Here is a 19,959-nt window from a genome sequence, read left to right on the forward strand (position 1 = left end):
TATAACTATTTACGAAAACAACTGAGAGTCCAAACTGAGACTAAGGCAACTTGCAAGAGCAAGGAGTGTTCCAGCAACAGAGACAATAGGAAGGAACTGAGAGGGCATGGGGCCAGTAGCACCTTATATACTGGTGCATGAGTGTGGAATTCCAAGGGGCACCAGAGATGACTATATGGATACTGCTAAAGGAAAAATCTCTGACTTCTGTGCACTAAAGATGTTAAAGACTAGTCGACTATCCAATAAGCATCTGCTTATTGCATAGTCTTTTGACTAGTCGACTAGTCGATAGGCACTTGTACATTTCAAAGGAGGAATGTGGAACTCCACATTCAGCTGGGGCCAGTAGGAAGTCCCGGTGACTCCGGGCTGCATGCAGGTGCCTTCTTTGAAATGCACAACAGTCCCCAGCGGGGGCTCTTGTGCATTTCAAAGCCATGGAGCCCAGGGCCAGTGGGGGGACTCAGAGTCCCCTGGTGATCGCGAGCCCCATGCTATGCCGCATGCCGCTAGGAGCTTGGGGTCAGCTGGGGGCTCCCCAGCTGAACCTGGGCTCCCTGCAGCTGCCCCTTTGAATTGTGCCGATGAGTGGCTCAGCTGTCCTTTTAAACCACACATTTGCATAATTCAAAAGGGCAGCTGCCTGGAGCCTGGGGTCAGCTGGGGACTCCCCAGCTGACCACAGGTTCCCGGGAAATACTGCGGGGAGCTCATCACAGAGTTCATGATTCTAAGGAATGGTAGAAGGGAGAACAGCAAAATAGAGACAATGGATTTCAGAAAGGCAGATTTTGGTAAACTCAGAGAGCTGATAGGTAAGGTCCCATGGGAAGCAAGACTAAGGGGAAAAACAACTCAAGAGAGTTGGCAGTTTTTAAAAGGGACATTATTAAGGGACCAAAAGCAAGCTATTCCGCTGAGTAGGAAATATAGAACGTATGGCAAATGACTGACTTGATTTAACCAGGAGATCTTGCATGATCTCAAAATCAAAAAAGAGTAATAAAAAAGTGGAAACTAGGAAAAATTACAAAGGATGAGTATAAGCAAACAATATAGGTATGCAGGGGCAAGATTCGAAAGGCAAAGGCACAAAACGAGCTCAAACTAGTTACAGACATAAAGGGAAACAAGAAGACATTCTATAAATATATTAGAAGCAAGACGAAGACCAAGGACAGGGTAGGCTCATGGCTCAGTGAGGAGGGAGAAACAATAACAGGAAACTTGGAAATGGCAGAGGTGCTTAATGACTTCTTTGTTTTGGTCTTTACTGAGAAGTCTGATGATGAAGGAGTGCCTAGCATAGTGAAAGCTAGTGGGAAAGGGGTAGGTTTAGAACAGTGTTTCTCAAAACTCTGGGGCTCTGCGAGACGTCTCCAGGGGCTCTGTGAGGTTGACAAACTGGAAACATACAATCATACAACATATGCAATCAGTGGGCCGCTGGCACGCCGCATACATTTTTACGCATGTAAAGGGCTCCGGAGCCCAAAAAATTTGAGAACCGCTGGTTTAGAAGATAAAATTAAAAAAGAACAAGTTAAAAATCACTTAGAAATGTTAGATGTCTATAAGTCACCAGGGCCTGATGAAATGCATTCTAGAATACTCAAGGAGCTGATAGAGGAGGTATCTGAGCCTTTAGCTATCATCTTTGAAAAATCATGGCAGACAGGAGAGATTCCAGAAGACTGGATAAGGGCAAATCTAGTGCCCATCTATAAAAAGGAAAATAAGAACAACACTGGAAACTATAGACCAGTCAGTTTAAATTCTGTGCCAGGAAAGATAATGGAGCAAGTAATTAAGGAATACATCTGCAAACATCTGGAAGATAATAAGGTAAGAGGTAACTGTTGCATAAAAAAACCCTCCGCCTGAACTTACTTGATTTTACACATGCATTTTCTGAAAATACACTAAATTGTAAGGTCTGAGGTTTTAAAATGCAACTCATCGTAATCTTTGTCAAACTTTGCAACTTGCTGTAATCTTTTGTCAAACCTTGCAACTTTGTAACTCTCAGCAACTTTGCTATATAAGTTCAGAAACTTACTGCAAGCTGCAACTTTTGTAACCTTTGTAACTCTTAGCCACTTTGTTTGTAACTTGCTCTAAACTGCATTCTCCCCTGAGTGATGGAGAGAGAGAATGTGAGTGTGTGTGTGTGTTTTTGAAGTTGCAATGCTAAGGCTGGAGCACATGGTGATGAGTCATCAGAGACTGCTCCTTTCCTGGATAAACAGAAGTCTGGGCATGCTCTCTGGTGATGAGGTGGATGAGTCACAAGGGTCATACAGACACAATATAAAGAGAGGGAGCACATGTGAGACTTCTCCCTTTCTTCCCCTGCTCCTGAGAAACTCCTCTCTATAGCCAGTGTCTTTCCTGACCAGCTTCCCAGCCATGATGAGCAGACAGACCCTCCAGAACAAACATGCCATGGCTCCTTCTGCAACCCATATGCCTGTGTAATGAATGTGTGTGAATAAGTGAATGAATGGAGGGGTGTGTATATTTTGTTGTGTGTGTGAGAGAGAGATAGCTGGTTCCCTCTTTAGTTTATACCTTTTGTGGCAGCTCTGTATCTACTTTAGTTTAAACCTTTAGTGCAGCGTTTCTCAAACTGGGGGTTGCGAGCAACTTAGAGGGGGGTCGCAGCTAGATTTGGTTTTTCACTTGCAACCCCTCTCCCCTGGGCCGTGAAGAGCAGTAGGGTGGCGGAAGGCAGCCACCGGCAAGCCGCGCAGCATGGCCGGGGCCGTGGGACTCCAGGAGCGCGGCTCAGCTGCAGGAGGAAGCACGGCGGTGGGAGAGTGAGGCCGGTGCCAGCACAGGAGTGGAGACGCAAGGGGCCGGCCAGCGTACAGTTGCTGGGCAACCGAACGCTTCTCCAGCTAGGAGAGGGCAGGGTCCCTCAGGCAGTGGGCTGGAGGATTGGGTTGGGGCAGAGGACCCGGAGGTAAATAAGGACATGTAGGGGTCAGAGGAGGAGGCAGAGGAGGCATGGGAGAGGAACGGAACCAAAGGGTGCACAGGATCTGGTTCAAGAGGTAACTATAACAGGACTGTTTCGAAATAGTGACCATAATATAAAAACATTTAACATTCCTGTGGTGGGAAGAACACCTCAGCAGCCCAACACTGTGGCATTTAATTTAAAAAAGGGGAGCTATGCAAAAATGAGGAGGTTAGTTCAACAGAAATTGAAAGGTACAGTGACTAAAGTAAAATCCCTGCAAACTTCATGGACAGTTTTCAAAGACACCGTAACAGAAGAGAAAGACTGGGGGAAGGAGCCTGCAGGAGGGAAGGGCGTTGAGGACCGCAAACGCCTTGAAGGAACCCCAGAAGAGCAAGGATTCTGGTGAGAAGGGGAAGGAAGTGACCCAGAGCAGTGAGGGTGGGGAGTCACACAAATTAATTTAGCATTTTAAGGAGTCGTGGTATCAAAAAGTTTGAGAACCCCTGCTTTAGTGGCAATAAACCCATGCTAGCGTAACCCTGGCAGGTCTCCAGTGGGATTTTTTTGGGGTAACATTAACAGCCAGCATGGATTTGTAAAGAAGAAATCAAGTCAAACTAATAGGATAGCTTTCTTTGATAGGATAACAAGTCTTGTAGATAAGGGAGAAATGGTGGACGTATTATACCTAGACTTTACTATGGCATTTGATACAGTCTCGCATGATATTCTTATCAATAAACTAGGAAAATACGACTTAGATGGGACTACTATAAGGAGGGTGCATAACTGGCTGGATAACTGTTCTCAGAAAGCAGTTATTAATGGTTCACAATCATGCTGGAAAGGTATAACAAGTGGGATTCCGCAGGGGTCTGTATCTTCATCAACGATTTAGATATTGGCATAGACAGGACACTTATTAAGTTTGCAGATGATATAAAGCTGGGAGGGGTTGCGACTGCTCTGGAGGATAGGGTCATAATTCAAAATGATCTGGACAAACTGGAGAAATGGTCTGAGGTAAACAGGATGATGTTTAATTAAGACAAATGCAAAGTGCTCCACTTAGGAAGGAACAATCCATGTCACACATACAGAATAGGAAGTGACTGTCTAGGAAGGAGCATGGCAGAAAGGGATCTAGGGGTCACAGTGGACCACAAGCTAAATATGAGCCAACAGTGTGATGCTGTTGCAAAAAAAGCAAACATGATTCTGGGATGCATTAACAGGAGTATTGTGAGCAAGACATTTTTCCGCTCTACTCTGCGCTGATTAGGCCTCAATTGGAGTACTGTGTCCAATTCTGAGCACCACATTTCAAGAAAGATGTTGAGAAACTGGAGAAGATGCAGAGAAGAGCAACAAGAATGATTAAAAGTCTAGAAAATATGACCGATGAAGGAAGACTGAAAGAACTGGGCTTGTTCAGTTTGGAAAGGAGAAGACTGAGAGGGGATATGATAGTGGCCTTCAGGTATCTAAAGGGTGTCACAAAGAGGAGGGAGAAAAATTGTTCTCCTTGGCCTCTGAGGATAGGACAAGAAGCAAGGGGCTTAAACTGAAGCAAGGGAGGTTTAGGTTGGACATTAGAAAAAAGTTCCTAACTGTCATGGTGGTTAAACACTGTAATAAACTGCCTAGGGATGTTGTATCACTGGTGATATTTAAGAAGTGGTTAGACAGACATCTATCAGGGATGATCTAGAAGGTATTTGGTCCTGCCATGAGGGCAGGGGACTGGACTTGATGGTCTCTCAAGGTCCCTTCCAGTTCTAGAGTTCTATGGGATCAATGCCTATATAATGTGAGTTGTGACTATAACACTTTGGGAATAAGAGCAGAGATTTCTTGCTATTTGCTGCTACAAGGTGAACAATACCTGATTTTTGGTTTTAAGAGACTCCATCTCCTGGATGAATTTTTCAGTTAATTCCTTCATTTTCTCATTGTAGTTCATGTCCTTCAGTCGTAGCTGGTACTCATTTTCCATCTTCAGCTCCTCCACACGAGTCTTCAGTTCTAGCATGACTTGAGTCTGACATTAAAAATATGACAAAATTGCTGAGAGAGAGAGGTTATTTACTAGTAAAAATCTTTTAAGTAAATTTAAGTAAAAATCTTAAATTAATCAACATGTTCCATGGAATCGCTATGGATATAATTCCCTACTCTAGGGATCTATTCTTGACCGTCTGACCAGGACAGTAATAGTGACTATGAAATGCTAAGGGAGATTAGAGAGGCTGTCAAAATAAAGAACTCAATAATAGTGGACGATTTCAACTATCCCCATATTGACTGGGTACATGTCACCTCAGGACAAGATGCAGAGACAAAATTTCTTGATACCTTAAATGACTGCTTCTTGGAGCAGCTGGTACAGGAACCCACAAGGGGAGAGGCAATTCTCGATTTAGTCCTGAGTGGCGCGCAGGATCTTGTCCAAGAGGTAACTATAACAGGACCGCTTGGAAATAGTGACCATAATATAAAAACATTTAACATTCCTGTGGTGGGAAGAATACCTCAGCAGCCCAACACTGTGACATTTAATTTAAAAAAGGGGAACTATGCAAAAATAAGGAGGTTAGTTCAACAGAAATTAAAAGGTACAGTGACTAAAGTAAAATCCCTGCAAGCTGCATGGACACTTTTCAAAGACACCATAATAGAGGCCCAACTTAAGTGTACACCCCACATTAAAAAACATTGTAGAAGAACTAAAAAAGAGCCACCATGGCATAACAACCATATAAAAGAAGCAGTGAGAGATAAAAAGACATCTTTTAAAAAGTGGAAGTCAAATCCTAGTGAGGTAAACAGAAAGAAGCATAAACACTGCCAAATTAAGTATAAAAATGTAATAAGAAAAGCCAAATAGGAGGTTGAAGAAAAGCTAGCCAAAAACTCCAAAGGTAATAACAAAATGTTTTTTAAGTATATCAGAAGCAGGAAGCCTGCTAAACAACCAGTAGGGCCCTTGGACAATAGATACACAAAAGAAGCACTTAAAGACAATAAATTAATTGCAGAGAAACTAAATGAATTCTTTGCTTCAGTTTTCATGGCTGAGGATGTTAGGGAGATTCCCAAACATGACCCATCCTTTGTAGGTGACAAATCTGAGGACTTGTCACAGATTGAAGTGTCATTAGAGGAGGTTTTGGAATTAATCAATAAACTTAACAGTAACAAGTCACTGGGACCTGATGGCATTCACCCAAGAGTTCTGAAAGAACTCAAATGTGAAACTGCAGAACTATTAGCTATGGTCTGTAAGAAGAAGTTACTCACCTTCGTGCAGTAATCATGTTTCCGTGTGGGTGCTCCACTGCTGGTGTTGGGCTCCTCCCGGCACCGCAGATCGGAGATTTTCCTAGCCGTAGTCGGCCAGACCGTGCATGCGCGATAAGTGCCACGTGCCATTCGCGCCCTTTTTGTCTTGCACGGTCTGGCTCCCGCCAGTTCCTCTCACCGCTCATCAATCTGAAATGAGAATAGAAAAGGCTCTGGAGTGGGGAGGTGGGCAGGATATGGAGCACCCACGGGGACACATCTCGAAGAAACATCGTTACTGCACGAAGGTGAGTAGCTTCTTCTTCAAGTGTTCCTCGTGGTTGCTCCACTGTTGGTGACTACACAGCAGTACCCATCTGCACTATGGAGTCATATTTACTGTTACAGGTGAGAACCGCTGAAGCCACTGCTGAGTCCCCCGCTAGCTGTCATGCAATTGTGTAATGTTGTATAAATGTAGTGTCAGATGACCACATTGCGACTCTACAAATGTCCATCAACAGGACCCCCTTGACGAATGCCACTGAAGTGGCAGTTGCTCTTGTAGAGTGTGCCCTAGGGCGAGACTGGAGTGGCCTTTTCTGGATATTGGGGCACATGGTAATGCATTGAACTATAAGGTTTGAAATACGTTGGCTGGAAAGAGGACAGCCCTTGGAATGACCAGAGTAAGATACTATCAGGTGGTCCATCTTACGCCACTCCCGAGTTCTGTAGATGTAGAAAGATAAGGCTCGACGTACGTCAAGGGTATGTAGCAAAGCTTCCCGAGAGGATGGGTGAGGCTTCGGGTAGAAGGAGGACAACATAATAGGTTCATTAATATGGAACTTCAAACAAACTTTAGGAAGAAAGGCAGGGTGTAGTCTTAATACGACTGAGTTTTGGGTAAAAGTTGTAAATGGGGGGTTAGCCATAAGCGCAGCCAGCTCACTGACTCTCCGTGCTGATGTGACTGCTAGGAGAAAGAGGACCTTTGCTGTCATCATTTGAAGGGAAGTTGAGGCGAGGGGTTCGAATGGACGGTGCATGAGAGTGTCCAATACTAGGTCAAGATTCCAAGAAAGAGGAGGTGGTCTTCGAGGAGGGTTAAGATTAGTCAGACCCTTGAAGAATCTTTTCATCATAGGGTTAGCAAATACCGAAGTACCGTCCACAGAGTGGTGGAAGGCACTAATTGCAGATAAATGTACTTTCAGAGAGGACAGCAAAAGACCCAACTGCTGTAGATGTAACAAGTAGTCAAGTACGTGATGTAGTTGTGACTTCTTGGGATCGATGTCACGCTGGGAGCACCATAGAGAAAATCGACGCCACTTTGCCAGCTAGGTCATGCACGTGGATTGTCTCCTGCTATGCATCAGTACGTGCTTGACTTGTTGTGAGCAAAGGTGTTCCAATTCTGTGAACCAGTCAAAAGCTAAGCTGTCAGGTATAATGTGTCTGGTTTGGGGTGAAGTAGACGACTATTGTTCTGGTAAAGAAGGTCTGGAAGGTGGGGAAAGGAGAAAGGAGGCTTCACCAACATTAGATGTAGGAAGGGAAACCAATGCTGTTTCGCCCATACTGGTGCGACGAGGATCACTAGTGCCCAGTCTGCCTTGATCTTCTCCAACACTCGAGGTATGAGTGGGGTTGGAGGAAATGCGTACATCAACTAACCCTTCCAACTGGTTAAGAATGCACCTCCCAGTGACTTCCTCCCCATGCCTGCCCTGGGACAAAAGAGGCGACATTTGGCATTGTCCTTTGTGGCGAACAAATCTACTCAGAATGTCCCCCACTGATGGAAGATTTGGTGAAGAACATCTGACCGTAGTTCCCACTCATGATTGTGGGGGAATCTTCTGCTGAGATCATCCGCTATGGTATTGTTGATGCCTGGTAAATATGACACGATTAGGTTGATGTTGTTTGTTAAGCACCAATTCCACAATTTGTATCACTTTGGCACAAAGGGATCGTGATCTCGCTCCCCCTTGCCTGTTTATATAAAACATCGTAGCTACATTGTCTGTAAGAATTCTGACAGTCGCACCTGATATGAAGTGTTTGAAATGGTTGCAAGTGAGACGCACGGCCCTGAGCTCTTTCCGTAGTTGACCATATGCCCTGAGTTGTCATGAGCCGTTCATATGAGCCCCCCCACCCTAGGGGGCATGCATCCGTCGTTATCTGGAAAGAAGGTTAAGGACGACGGAATGGATCGCCCGCCATTAAGTTCTGTGATTTGGTCCACCACAGCAGGGAAAGATGGACCTGAGGTGGAGAAGTAACCAATTTGTGGATGTCATGTTTTGCCGGAATGTATACTGGAGCTATCCAATGTTGTAGGCATCAGAAATGAAGGCGGGAGTGCATGGCCATGAATGTGTTCGCAGCCATATGACCATAAGTCAGAGACAAGTGTGAATCGGTACGATGGGAGCTTGTTGAAGAACTGCAATCAGGTCTTGTATAGCATGGAACCGCTCGATTGGCAAGTACGCCCTTGCAGTGATAGAATCTAGTCTGGCTCCTATGAAATTTATGACTTGAGTGGGCTCTGTCGTGGACTTCTGCTCGTTGACAATGAGTCTGAGGGAGTTGAAAGTGCGTCTGACCATTGAGACCATGTGAGATGCCTCGTGTTCAGTTCTCACCTTTATCAGACAATCGTCTAGGTATGGGAAGACAATAATAGCTTTGCGGCGTAAATGGGTGGCCACCACAGATAATGTCTTGGAGAAGACTCTTGGGGCCGAAGCCAAGCCGAACAGGAGAACATGGTATTGGAAATGAGTGTCGCCGGCCACAAAGCGGAGGAATCAGCAGTGAGCCAGATGAATAGTGATGTGGAAATAAGCATCTTGCAAGCCGAGGGCTACAAACCAGTCTGCATTGTCGAGAGCTGGGATTATGGACATGAGAGTAGTCATTTTGAAGTGTTGTTTCTAAAGGTATTGGTTCAGTCTTCGCAGATCCAAAATGGGCCTCCATCCTCTTGTTTTCTTTTGCGTCAAAAAGTAACAGGAATAAAACCCTTTTCCCCTGAACTATAAAGGTACCATCTCTACAGCTCCTATTTCGAGTAAATGGTGTACTTCTTGTTTCAGAAGATCTTCATGAGATGGGTCCCTGAAGAGGGACGGGGTGGGTGGGGAGGGAGGAGGAATGGAAGTAAATGGGATTGTGAAACCAGACCTTACGACCTCTAAGACCCATCGATCCATTGTTATTTCGGCCCATTCATGGTAAAAGGGCCGTAATCTGTGATGAAATAGAAGATGGTCCTGAGTGGTTGGTTCGACAATGGCAAGTGGTTCACGGACCTCGACGGAGGAGTCAAATTTGCAGCTTCTGGCCTCGTTGAGCGATCATGCGTGACGGTTGGGCGCATTTACTCTGTACTCTTTTTTTCTGTCTGGGCTGATCAAAGGGACGTCGTTGCTGTCTATTGTACTGGAAATCGTACCGACTTTGATACGGGTAATATCTCTTCCTCCTGTACGGAGGGGTATACATGCCCAGCGTGCATAGTTCGGGAGTCTTTACCCGAATGGAGGACTTCGTCTGTCTTCTCGGCAAATAGTTTACGCTTCTCGAAGGGAAGGTCCTCCACTTTATTCTGAAGTTCCCTTGGAACAGCCGCTTCAGGAAGCCATGACGATTGTCGCATGGCGATTGCTGTTGCCATAGCTTGTGCTGCTGTATCGGCTATGTCCACAATGATCTGCAGACCAGCTCTCGCTGCATTGTAGCCCTCTTGAATGATGGCTTTGAGTATGGGCTTTTTGGAGTCAGGGAGGTACTGGAGTAAGTCCGTTAATTTCAAACAGTTATAAAAACTGTGATTTGATAGCAGCACACAGTAATTTGCTGTATGGAGGAGCAGTGTAGCAGACAAGTACACTTTCCTCCTGAAAATGTCAAGTTTCTTTGTGTCCTTGTCACCAGCTGTGTTTCTGTATTGGGGCGTTTTAGACCTGTGCTGAGCATCATCAACCACCAAAGAATTTGGCTGAGGTTGGTTAAACAAGAATTCTAATCCTTTTGCGGGGACAAAATACCATTTGTCTTCTCGCTTGCTTGTTGGAGGGATCGAGGTTGGTGTCTGCCAGATATCCTCTGCAGAGTCCATAATCGCTTCATCGATGGATATCACAATTTTCACCCTTTGTTGCAGTTGTAGGTTTTGAGCAGCTTATACTGTTTGGTCTGTATTTCTGCCAATTGTACTTGCTGGGACTCTGCGACACGTTTGAATAACCCCTGAAAGTGTTTCAGGTTATCGGGGGGCGACATATCACCTGGGAATACTGCCTCGTCTGGAGATGAGGATGATTGGTCGGTTGGCGATGTTTATGGCTCCAGCTCCTCCGGGTCAGACAGTTGCCCTTCCTCAGGTTCCAAGACTTGAGTTTTTGTGTCCCGGGTCGGCTCAGATGGCATTGGAGGCTGATCCGCTGGATGGGATGGAGTCTGGGGAGTTACACTTTGAGGTGAATGACAAGCGCAAGATGAGTGCAAATATGCATATGACGCATGAGAGTGCCTCGAGTAGTAATGAGGTCTGTGATGATAGCCGCAATCATGTCAGGATCTAGCAGGCGAGGAATGGCATGAGGATGTCGTGCTACTGTGGTGATGGTGACAAGGTGAATACGGGAACCTATTCGGTGAATAAGGCCCGTAATAAGATCTCCTTGATGGATATCGGGATCGTTTGTCCCAGTATCCTGAATGGTATCGCCTTGCGTCCGTGGCTGGAGAGGTTGTGTGTCTCGGAGGGCTGTAATATCGTCAACTAACTGGCAACAGACAGCTGGGTGGAGATGGAGACGGTGCTGGGGAGAAGGTAGGTGAAGGCGAGACCAATATGTGCCGTGCCATAGATTGCTGGGCTGCCTTCGTGGGCACTGAGGAGACATGTGGTGCCGACGATCATTGTCTGGAAGCTTCTCCCTTGGATGGTGCCGAGGTGTGCTGCACCATGGTCGGTGCTGAGGTGCGCTGCACTGTGGTCGGCGCCGAGGTGTGCTGCACAGCTCACAGTGCCGAGGTTTTGTGCGCCTGCAGTGGTTCTGAAATATGCAGTGCTGTGCCAGGTTCAGAGAAGCACGATGCCCTGGTAGGTGCCGGAGTGCGTGGAACCGCGTAAGGCGCCGTGGTGCACTTCACTATGGATGGTGTCGAAATGCACCTCACCGTAGAGTCCGTCGAGGTGGTCGGTGCAGAAGCAGGCTTTGAAGACCATGGACTGACTGTCCGTGGTGCTGAATCGAGCAGAGTGGGTGGAAGCGAAGCAGAGGGACTCGGCAAATGTCCGGGCGTCAGAGGAGGCGATGCTACTGACGGTGTTGGAGATTACGGTGCTGGAGAGAGTTCCTCAGCACCCCTGTGCACCGGTGATAGCGACGGTGCCAGTGATCTCGGTGCCGGCGATCTCGGTGTCGGTGACCTCGGTGCCGGGTGCTTCAGCACCGGGGGATTCGGTACCAGAGCTGTGGTTTTCACCGGCCTTTGGAGAATACCAGAGGTCCCGGGCTTATTCTCCTTGCTGATTCGAGTCTCAGAAACAGATGGGAGAGATCTCACAGGGGACGCCCTGACCTTCTTGGCAGCTGTAGACACCGGAGGAGAAGCTGCCTGCTTATGCGACCTAGTAGGTTCAGAAGACAGTCACGGAGAGGGAGTTGTTCATTGTAGTGCCTTATCAAGAGATCATTTTTAGGCACGTCTCCCTATCTCTTCGGGCCCTGGCCATTAATTTTGTGCAGTGAATGCACTTTTGCGGGACATGTGTTTCGCCAAGGCAGCGGATGCATGCGGCATGGCCGTCGGATGTGGGCATGGCCTCTTGACATGCTGAGCATTTTTTAAAACCTGGGGAACCAGGCATTGTGTGTGAATCTAACTCTGTAAGCTAACGAACAAGTTCTAACTAAATAACTGAAAGAATTTTTTTTTTAAATAACAATAACGTTCTAACAACTACACTAAGTATGAACACTAAACTATGACTAATCTAACTATTTTATACAGGTAATAGATCATTTCTACAGAGAGACGTTGTGCTCCGCCTGCAACTGAAGATGGTTGAGAGGAACTGGCAGGCGCCGGACCACGCGAGACGAAAAGGGCGCGAACGGCGCATGGCACTTACCGCGCATGCGCTGTCCAGCTGACTATGGCTAGGAAAAATCTTTCACCTGCAGTGCCGGGACGAGCCTGACACCAACAGTGGATCACCCACGGGGACCACTCGAAGAAGAACCTATCCTTTAAATCAGCTTCTGTACCCAACGACTGGAAGATAGCTAATATAACGTCAATATTAAAAAAGGGCTTTGGAGGTGATCCCGGCAATTACAGACCGGTATGTCTAATGTCAGTACCAGGATAGAGAATAAGATGGAGAATATCATAGGGTATGTCTACGCTACAGCGCTAATTCAAACTAACTTAGTTCGAATTAGTTAATTTGAACTAAGCTAATTCGAACTAACGGATCCAGACTAAAAAACTAGTTCGAATTAGCGTTTTGCTAATTCGAACTAGCATGTCCACATTAAGTGGACCCTGAACCGGGGTTAAGGATGGCCGGAAGTAGTGCCGGCAGGGCATCAGATGAGGACTTAGAGCGTGGAGCTGCTGCCTCAGGCTAGCCGAAGGCTGTGCTTAAAGGGACCCGACCCCCACCCCGGACAGACAGTTCTCAGGGGTGCCCCGCTTGCAAAGCAGTCCTGGCTTGGATTGCCCGGAGTACCCACACTGGGCACATCACAGCACTTGGCCATCAGACCGGCTGCACTTGCTGCAGGCTGCCATCTGGGGAGAGGGGGCAACTGGGGGGCTGCAGGAGAGCTTCCACCCCCAGAAGCCCGCAGAGCCAGCCAAGTCCTCCCCATCGGGGGCTTGTACCCCATTCCTCCCTCACCTCCTTCCACTTACCCCTCCCTAGCCCCCCTTCCTGATGTACTAAATAAAGGACAATTGTGTTCAAAAATAGAATCTCTCTTTATTGAACAAAACTGGGGGAGAGTGGGAAAAGGAGGTGGGAGAGGGGAAGAGAGAGGGTGGGAGAGGGGAGGGCAACTACAATGATGAGGGGTTTGGAACAGGTCCCATATGAAGAGAGGCTAAAGAGACTGGGACTTTTCAGCTTAGAAAAGAGGAGATGGAGGGGGGATATGATAGAGATCTATAAAAGCATGAGTGGGGTGGAGAGGGTGCATCAAGAAAAGTTCTTCATTAGTTCCCATAATAGAAGGACTAGAGGACACCAAAGGAAAGGAATGGGTAGCAGGCTTCAAACTAGTAACAGAAAGTTGTTCTTCACAAAGCAAAGAGTCAACCTGTGGAACTCCTTGCTGCAGGAGGCTGTGAAGGCTAGAACTAGAACAGAGTTTAAAGAGAAGTGAGATCAAGTCATGGAGGTTGGGTCCATGGAGTGGTATTAGCCAGGGGGTAGGAGTGGTGTCCCTGCCCAAAGTTTGTGAAAGGCTGGAGAGGGATGGCACGAGATAAATGGCTTGGTCACTGTCTTCGGTCCATCCCCTTCAGGGTCCTTAGGGTTGGCCGCTGTCGGCAAACAGGCTACTGGGATAGATGGACCTTTGGTCTGACCCAGTACGGCCATTGTAAGCTCAGGGCTCAGGGTCGGGGGTCTCAGTGGACCCCCTTGATTTTCATGCACACCTGCTCCTGGGTGGCCAGGCTGGCAGCTCTCCTGCCCTAGACGGCCACATTCCTGTGCCTAGTGCGGAGGTCGTGGACGAGGTCCACGATGTCCACACTAGACCAGGCGGGTGCCCGCCTCTTGCGGTCCCGGGCAAGCTCCCGGGAGCCACCAGCCTGGTCCCGGGAAGAGGGGGAGGGCTGGGGGGCATCGGATGGCTGGCTCGAGCCGTGCCAGGTGCAGGGTCTGCTAGCTGGGTGCTGGCAGGCTTGCACTTGGCACGGGCACCGTAGCCAGCCCGTGACCCTTTAAGGGCTCCGGGGCCGGGAGGGGGGCAATAGAGTTTCCCTGGTGTTGGCCAGAGTGGGGAGGGCTAGCCTCCCACTAGTTTGAATTAAGGGACTACACACCCCTTAATTCGAACTAGTAAGTTCGAATTAGGCTTAGTCCTCGTAGAATGAGGTTTACCTAGTTCGAACTAAGCGCTTGTGTAGCGCCTATCAAAGTTAATTCGAACTAACGTCCGTTAGTTCGAATTAACTTTGTAGTGTAGACATACCCTTATTGCCCTTATATAAATCCATAGTCCGCCTGCATCTGTAATACTGCATACAGATCTGGTCTCCTCTTCTAAAAAAAGATATACTGGCATTAGAAAAGGTTCAGAGAAGGGCAACTAAAATGGTGAGGGGTTTGGAACGGGTCCCATATAAGGAGAGACTGGGACTTTTCAGCTTGGAAAAGAGGAGACTAAGGGGGGATATGATAGAGGTCTATAAAATCATAAGTGGTGTGGAGAAAGTGAATAAAGAAAAGTTATTTACTTGTTCCCATAATAAAAGAACTAGGGGTCACCAAATGAAACTAATGGGCAGCAGGTTTAAAACAAATAAAAGGAAGCTCTTCTTCACACAGCACATAGTCCATCTGCGGAACTCCGTGACTGAGGAGGTTGTGAAGGGTAGGACTACAACAGGGTTTAAAAGAGAACTAGATAAATTCATGGAGGTTAAATCCATAAATGGCTATTAGCCCGTATGGGTAAGGAACGGTGTCCTTAGCCTCTGTTTGTCAGATGGTGGAGATAGATGGCAGGAGAGAGATTGCTTTATCATTACCTGTTCAATTCACTCCCTTTGGGGCACCTGGCATTGGCCACTGTTGGCAGACATGGTATTGGGCTGGATGGACCTTTGGTCTGACCCAGTATGGCCGTCCTTATGTTCTTAGTAAATACAATTCCTTGAAGGTATTTCCTTTGCATAGTCACACTGCTGCAAATTGCACCATGACGCTGAGAATTTATAGAATTTTCAAATGTTTTACCCATTAGGTAAATTTTGAACCCCAACCTTTTATTGCTGTCTTACAAAAAAATCCTGCTTCTGCCCTCTTCACTCAAACTTCTCTCCAAGTCTCTAGCGAGTTGGCTAAGGCATTAGAACCCTTACTCTTCACCATTCCGGAAATGGAAGCTGCCACACACTACATTTTGCACTTAAATATTGGTAGCTCCAGCTGTTAGGGTATCATCTCTCCTTCTGAATTATACTGTGGCCAGTCCTCTCAGTATAGTACAGACAGTCTCCACATGCTGGCCACAACACTCTGGAAATGTAGGTCATGGGAGTCTGAGGAGAGAAGTACAAACTGTATCCTTAACTTGTTCATACCTTTTCTTCCATATCTGTTTTTGTGATCAGCACCTCTTCAGCATATCCCACTTCCTTCTCCCGTTTCAGACCCCGTCCTTCCTTATCATACACTTTCCAGATAAGCAGACAGCCATCCTCTGAGATGGTCAGCAGAAATTGGTCATCACTTGTTATGGACATCTAAGGAGGGATGAGACAGCAGAATTAAAAGTAGAAAAGAGATAAGGTGGGAGGGAGATACAGGTTGTGTCTACACTAGATATTTTCCCTCCTAATAATAATATCCTATCATTATTACTATCAGTGAAGTAGTGGTGAGAATGTTAGTGTTGCACAGCCACCAACATCTTAACAACCTAGTAGCTAGAACACTTGTTGCCTTGTCTATATTAGCACTCCTATCACCAGTAGAGCTGTATAAATATTACTACAATGGCAGGAAAGGAAGATGTGCCATTCTCATTGCCCTTTTCAAAGGAAGGAAGGTGACTTAATTAGGTTTTACTAAAAGCTAAACAAATATCCATTAGGGATGCTCAGAAAAGATTTTAAAATTCCCTATGAATTTCTTTTTATTTTCTTCACCCTAGCCAAACCTAAATAGAAGACTCTTCCTCAGAGAGGACGTACCATATGCCAAGTGAGGAATTTTTTGTTGAGCCATATTTGAGCACAATTCCTTTTTCTTTTATATGCTAGGAATGGTTTTTTTTTTGTCTTCCATAACTCAGATAGACGGTGAATAGATTCTCTTAAAATTTGCTGAAATAACCCACCAAAGGGAACAGATAGTTTTGTCCCCAGAGCAGAATTTTTGAGGCACGTACATGCATGTGACAGGATTATAATGGAACTCAGTACAGTTTTTAGTATAAAGGCAAGGTGCACCTTTGATCCTCTTTTCAGTCTCTTTCTTGGGCACCCTCCCAGAGTCATCAGAATAGTCACTCTAGGTCAGTCCAAAGGTCTATCTAGCCCAGTATCCTGTCTTCTGACAGTGCCCAGTGCCAGGTGCCTCAGAGGGAATGAACAGAACAGGGAATGATCAAGTGATCCATCCTGTCACCCATTCCCAGCCTCTGGCTAGAGACACTAACTGTGCCCTGGCTAACTGCATTGATTAGAAGCTTTGTGGCTCTCTCAGGATTGAACACCAAAGATACACACTTTTGGACTGGCTCAATGCGCTACAATGCCATTTGTTTACCAACTAACTTTACCTCCAGCAGGTCCAAGTAGTGTTGGCCCCTGCCATGATTTTCTCTTGGAGAGCTGTGATCCAAACAGGTAAAAACAGTGCCAGAAAACAGCATGTTCAAAATAAAATATAATTAACATATGCAAAGGAACATCACAAGCAGATAAAGTAGATTAAAATAACAAAAGTCTGCATATGCTTTGTCATATTTAAACTTCACTTTTCCCTGGCAGTTTAACTTGGTCCTGTTTAGGCCAGGTAAGTCCAATGCATTGTGGCTACATCAAGCAGGATGTCTCACGCCACAGCTGCCATGCTGCCCGCCTGACAGCCTAACCTCTCCAGTCAGTGAATCTTCCCTCTCAGCTCATGGCCTGCCTTTTGTTCCTTCCAAAGTTTCCTTGCTCAAGATTTCAAAATTCCTTGTCGTGATCTTGTCCCTGGTCCAAAGTGGGGCTGCAGGACTTAACCCTTAACTGCCTTTCAGTCAACCACACCTTAACCAACAAAACCAAACTGACATAACATTCACAATACAAATAATTATCGTATTTTTCATATGCAATATGTTACCTTAACACTAGCAGATGATATAAAATAGAAGAAAATGGAGATAATCAGCAGAGGAATCCAAATGACTCAAATATTGGTGGAAAATCAAAAATAAATTCCTTACCTTCGTAATAGGGCCAGCATGAGCCTGATATTCATTGAACTCCTTGTGCACAGGGAGTGGGTACTTCATAGATCGGATGGTCCCCATTGAAGTGCCTGTGAATACCATGCGCCCAGAATGAGACACAACTATTGCGGTATATGTAACATCAAAAGAAGGCACTTCACGCAGGATCTAAACAAAAGTAAAACCAAAACAGTACTGAATAAGCTCTCTAATACTGCATAAGTCACATAGTGTAGGACCAGCTGTCATACCATTGCACGTACAGAAAAGAATAACAAAACAGTCAGAAAAATCTGCCTAGGGGAACAGAACTATGAACAATAATTAGCTTTAGGGTTTATAAATAGAGGTTTATAAAATCTTCAAAAGTGTCTAAGTAACTTCAGCTCTTAAGTAACTTTTGAAAATGAGGGCTTTAGTATTTTTGAAAATTTTAAGCACTTGTCAACACATTGAATTGCTTCTGTAAAGAAAAGCTATGGACAAGGGAAACTGCAATAGAGATAGATTTGATTTTTAGTAAAGCTTTTGGTAATATCTCTCAAAATTAATTTGTCACATGGATTGAAAATTTGCTGGAAGAATCATAAATTGAAACGAAGCCTCAATAAATGCTTAGGTATCATGGTGAAGGGCACATTATAAGAACATAGATAACATAACATTTCACATGGTAGGAGGTGTCAGTGGATCCATATGAAAATAAGGTTTTTTCCTATTTGTCTAAACTGGAAAATGAGTAGTAGGGAGAGGAAAGCAATTGTGTTTCCCTGGGTAATGACCTTCCTCTAAGCTGCCTGCTAGGACCTGGTATAGTCACGGGTATTTATGTTAATTGACTTACTGAAGAATCCGAAATTTCCTTGAGTGTTTGGTCAGATCCAACAGCAAAGATGATTTTGGCATCTGGAGACATGGCAACACTGCTGTAGCTACAGGTCTTGAGCACACACTCAGTATCCCTTTTACCCGTCAACAAGCTCCACTCGTACACTGCACCATCTGTGCCACAGGAGATCAACTTATTGTCATCTCCACTCCATATGACTGAGCGGACCTGGTAAGAATGGGAACACACCGATCAGACCCACACTCAGTGACTCTTTGAGCTGTGGAAAAGAGCTTGAATCTTGTTCAATCTGACCATTTTATTTGGTGAATCCATTCCAGACATGGTTCTATTTATAGTAATCCCTGCTTTATATGGTTTTACAGGCTTCTAATATAGCTTTTGGTCCTTTTTAATAACCAAATTCTTTGTAATTAAACTTGTCCTTTTTTTGTATGTTTTGGTTTGTTATTGGGTTTTTGTTTTTTGCTTTAGAAAACATCTAAAGAATTACTTCTTATAGAATTAATCATCTGATAGAAAATGTTAAAATACTAATCAGATCAGTGAGCAAAAAGCGCGTCCTAAAACATATCTTCATGTTCTTTCACCTATTACTCCATTACCATTACAACTGCTATCTGCAGTATAATCTGAGACTATTTAGATACACTATACAAGCTGGCTACCAAAGATTGACCTCCTACCTAGTGAGAAGCAAACACCATATGAGTGCACTGAAAATTGTGGTGGGATAGCTACCCCCACACAGGCAGAAAAAGGGTTAAAACTTCCTTGGAGAGGCTGCACAGAACGCGGCCAATTAGAAAAGGGTTTACTGGAGCAGCCAGTCAGGGCCAGGTTGGCCCATAGAAGAAAGCCTGTTGAGCAAAGCAGTCAGTCTCTCCCCGGAGTGATGAGTCACTCCTCGTTTCAAAGATACTTACACTGTAGCAATGAGCTACAGAAATATTAGAATAAACAGTAATATTAAAACAGGTTACTGACCTTTAGTAAATGTTTTTGAGATGTATTGCCCATGTCCATTCCACATTAGGGCATGTAGCAGACACACACCTATTACATGAGATTTTTCTCTCAGTGGTATCCACTAAGGATGTTAAGGACTAGTTGACCCCCTCCTCTCACTGCCTCTATCAGATAGAGGCAGCAAAGAAGGGGGGGCAGGAAGAGAGGGAGAGGGCACTTCAAAGTGGTGGCACTGCACAGAGCCCGTACCTGGCTCCCTGTGGCATGTCCATGGAACCTGGAGTCAGCTGGGGAGTCCCCAGCTGATCCCAGGCTCCATACAGCACTGCCACTTTGAAATGTCAGCTGATCCTGGGCTCCAGCATGGCATTTCAAAGCGTGCAGAGCCTGGGGTGAGCTGGGGAGTCTCAAAGTGGCAGTGCAGCATGGAGCCTGGGATCAGCAGGAGACTCAGAGTACATTTCAAAGCTGGCACACCACGTGCAGCTTGGAACCTGTGGGAAGTCCCGCTGACTCGGGGTTCCACATGGGTGCATCCAGTTTGAAATGCCACGCAGAGCATAAGCATAAGCACCCTCGTGGACTTCCTGCTGGCCCCAGCTGCATGCGGAGTTCTGCATTCTTCCTATGAAATGTACATAAGCCCCAGAGGGGGCTCTTGTATATTTCAA

At 45.7% G+C, this 19,959-nt stretch overlaps 1 protein-coding gene across 6 annotated transcripts in view; it reads right to left on the bottom strand.

The window, feature by feature from the left end:
• CFAP57 (cilia and flagella associated protein 57) overlaps positions 1–19,959 on the bottom strand; it is a 172,740-nt gene that overhangs the window by 56,324 nt on the left and 96,457 nt on the right. For 5 of the 6 annotated variants that reach the window (XM_075914599.1, XM_075914598.1, XM_075914597.1 and 2 more), the window contains 4 exons: positions 18,314–18,526; positions 17,464–17,637; positions 15,608–15,769; positions 4,857–5,012 (listed from right to left, as the gene is read on the bottom strand). In XM_075914599.1, the coding sequence (XP_075770714.1) occupies positions 4,857–5,012; positions 15,608–15,769; positions 17,464–17,637; positions 18,314–18,526 (705 nt within the window). Of the gene's footprint in view, positions 1–4,856; positions 5,013–6,312; positions 6,464–15,607; positions 15,770–17,463; positions 17,638–18,313; positions 18,527–19,959 lie in introns of those variants that run through there. The other variant, XM_075914602.1, reaches the window with a different exon arrangement.

Source organism: Pelodiscus sinensis, unplaced genomic scaffold (assembly GCF_049634645.1).
Source record: "Pelodiscus sinensis isolate JC-2024 unplaced genomic scaffold, ASM4963464v1 ctg65, whole genome shotgun sequence".
NCBI lineage: Eukaryota > Metazoa > Chordata > Testudines > Trionychidae > Pelodiscus > Pelodiscus sinensis.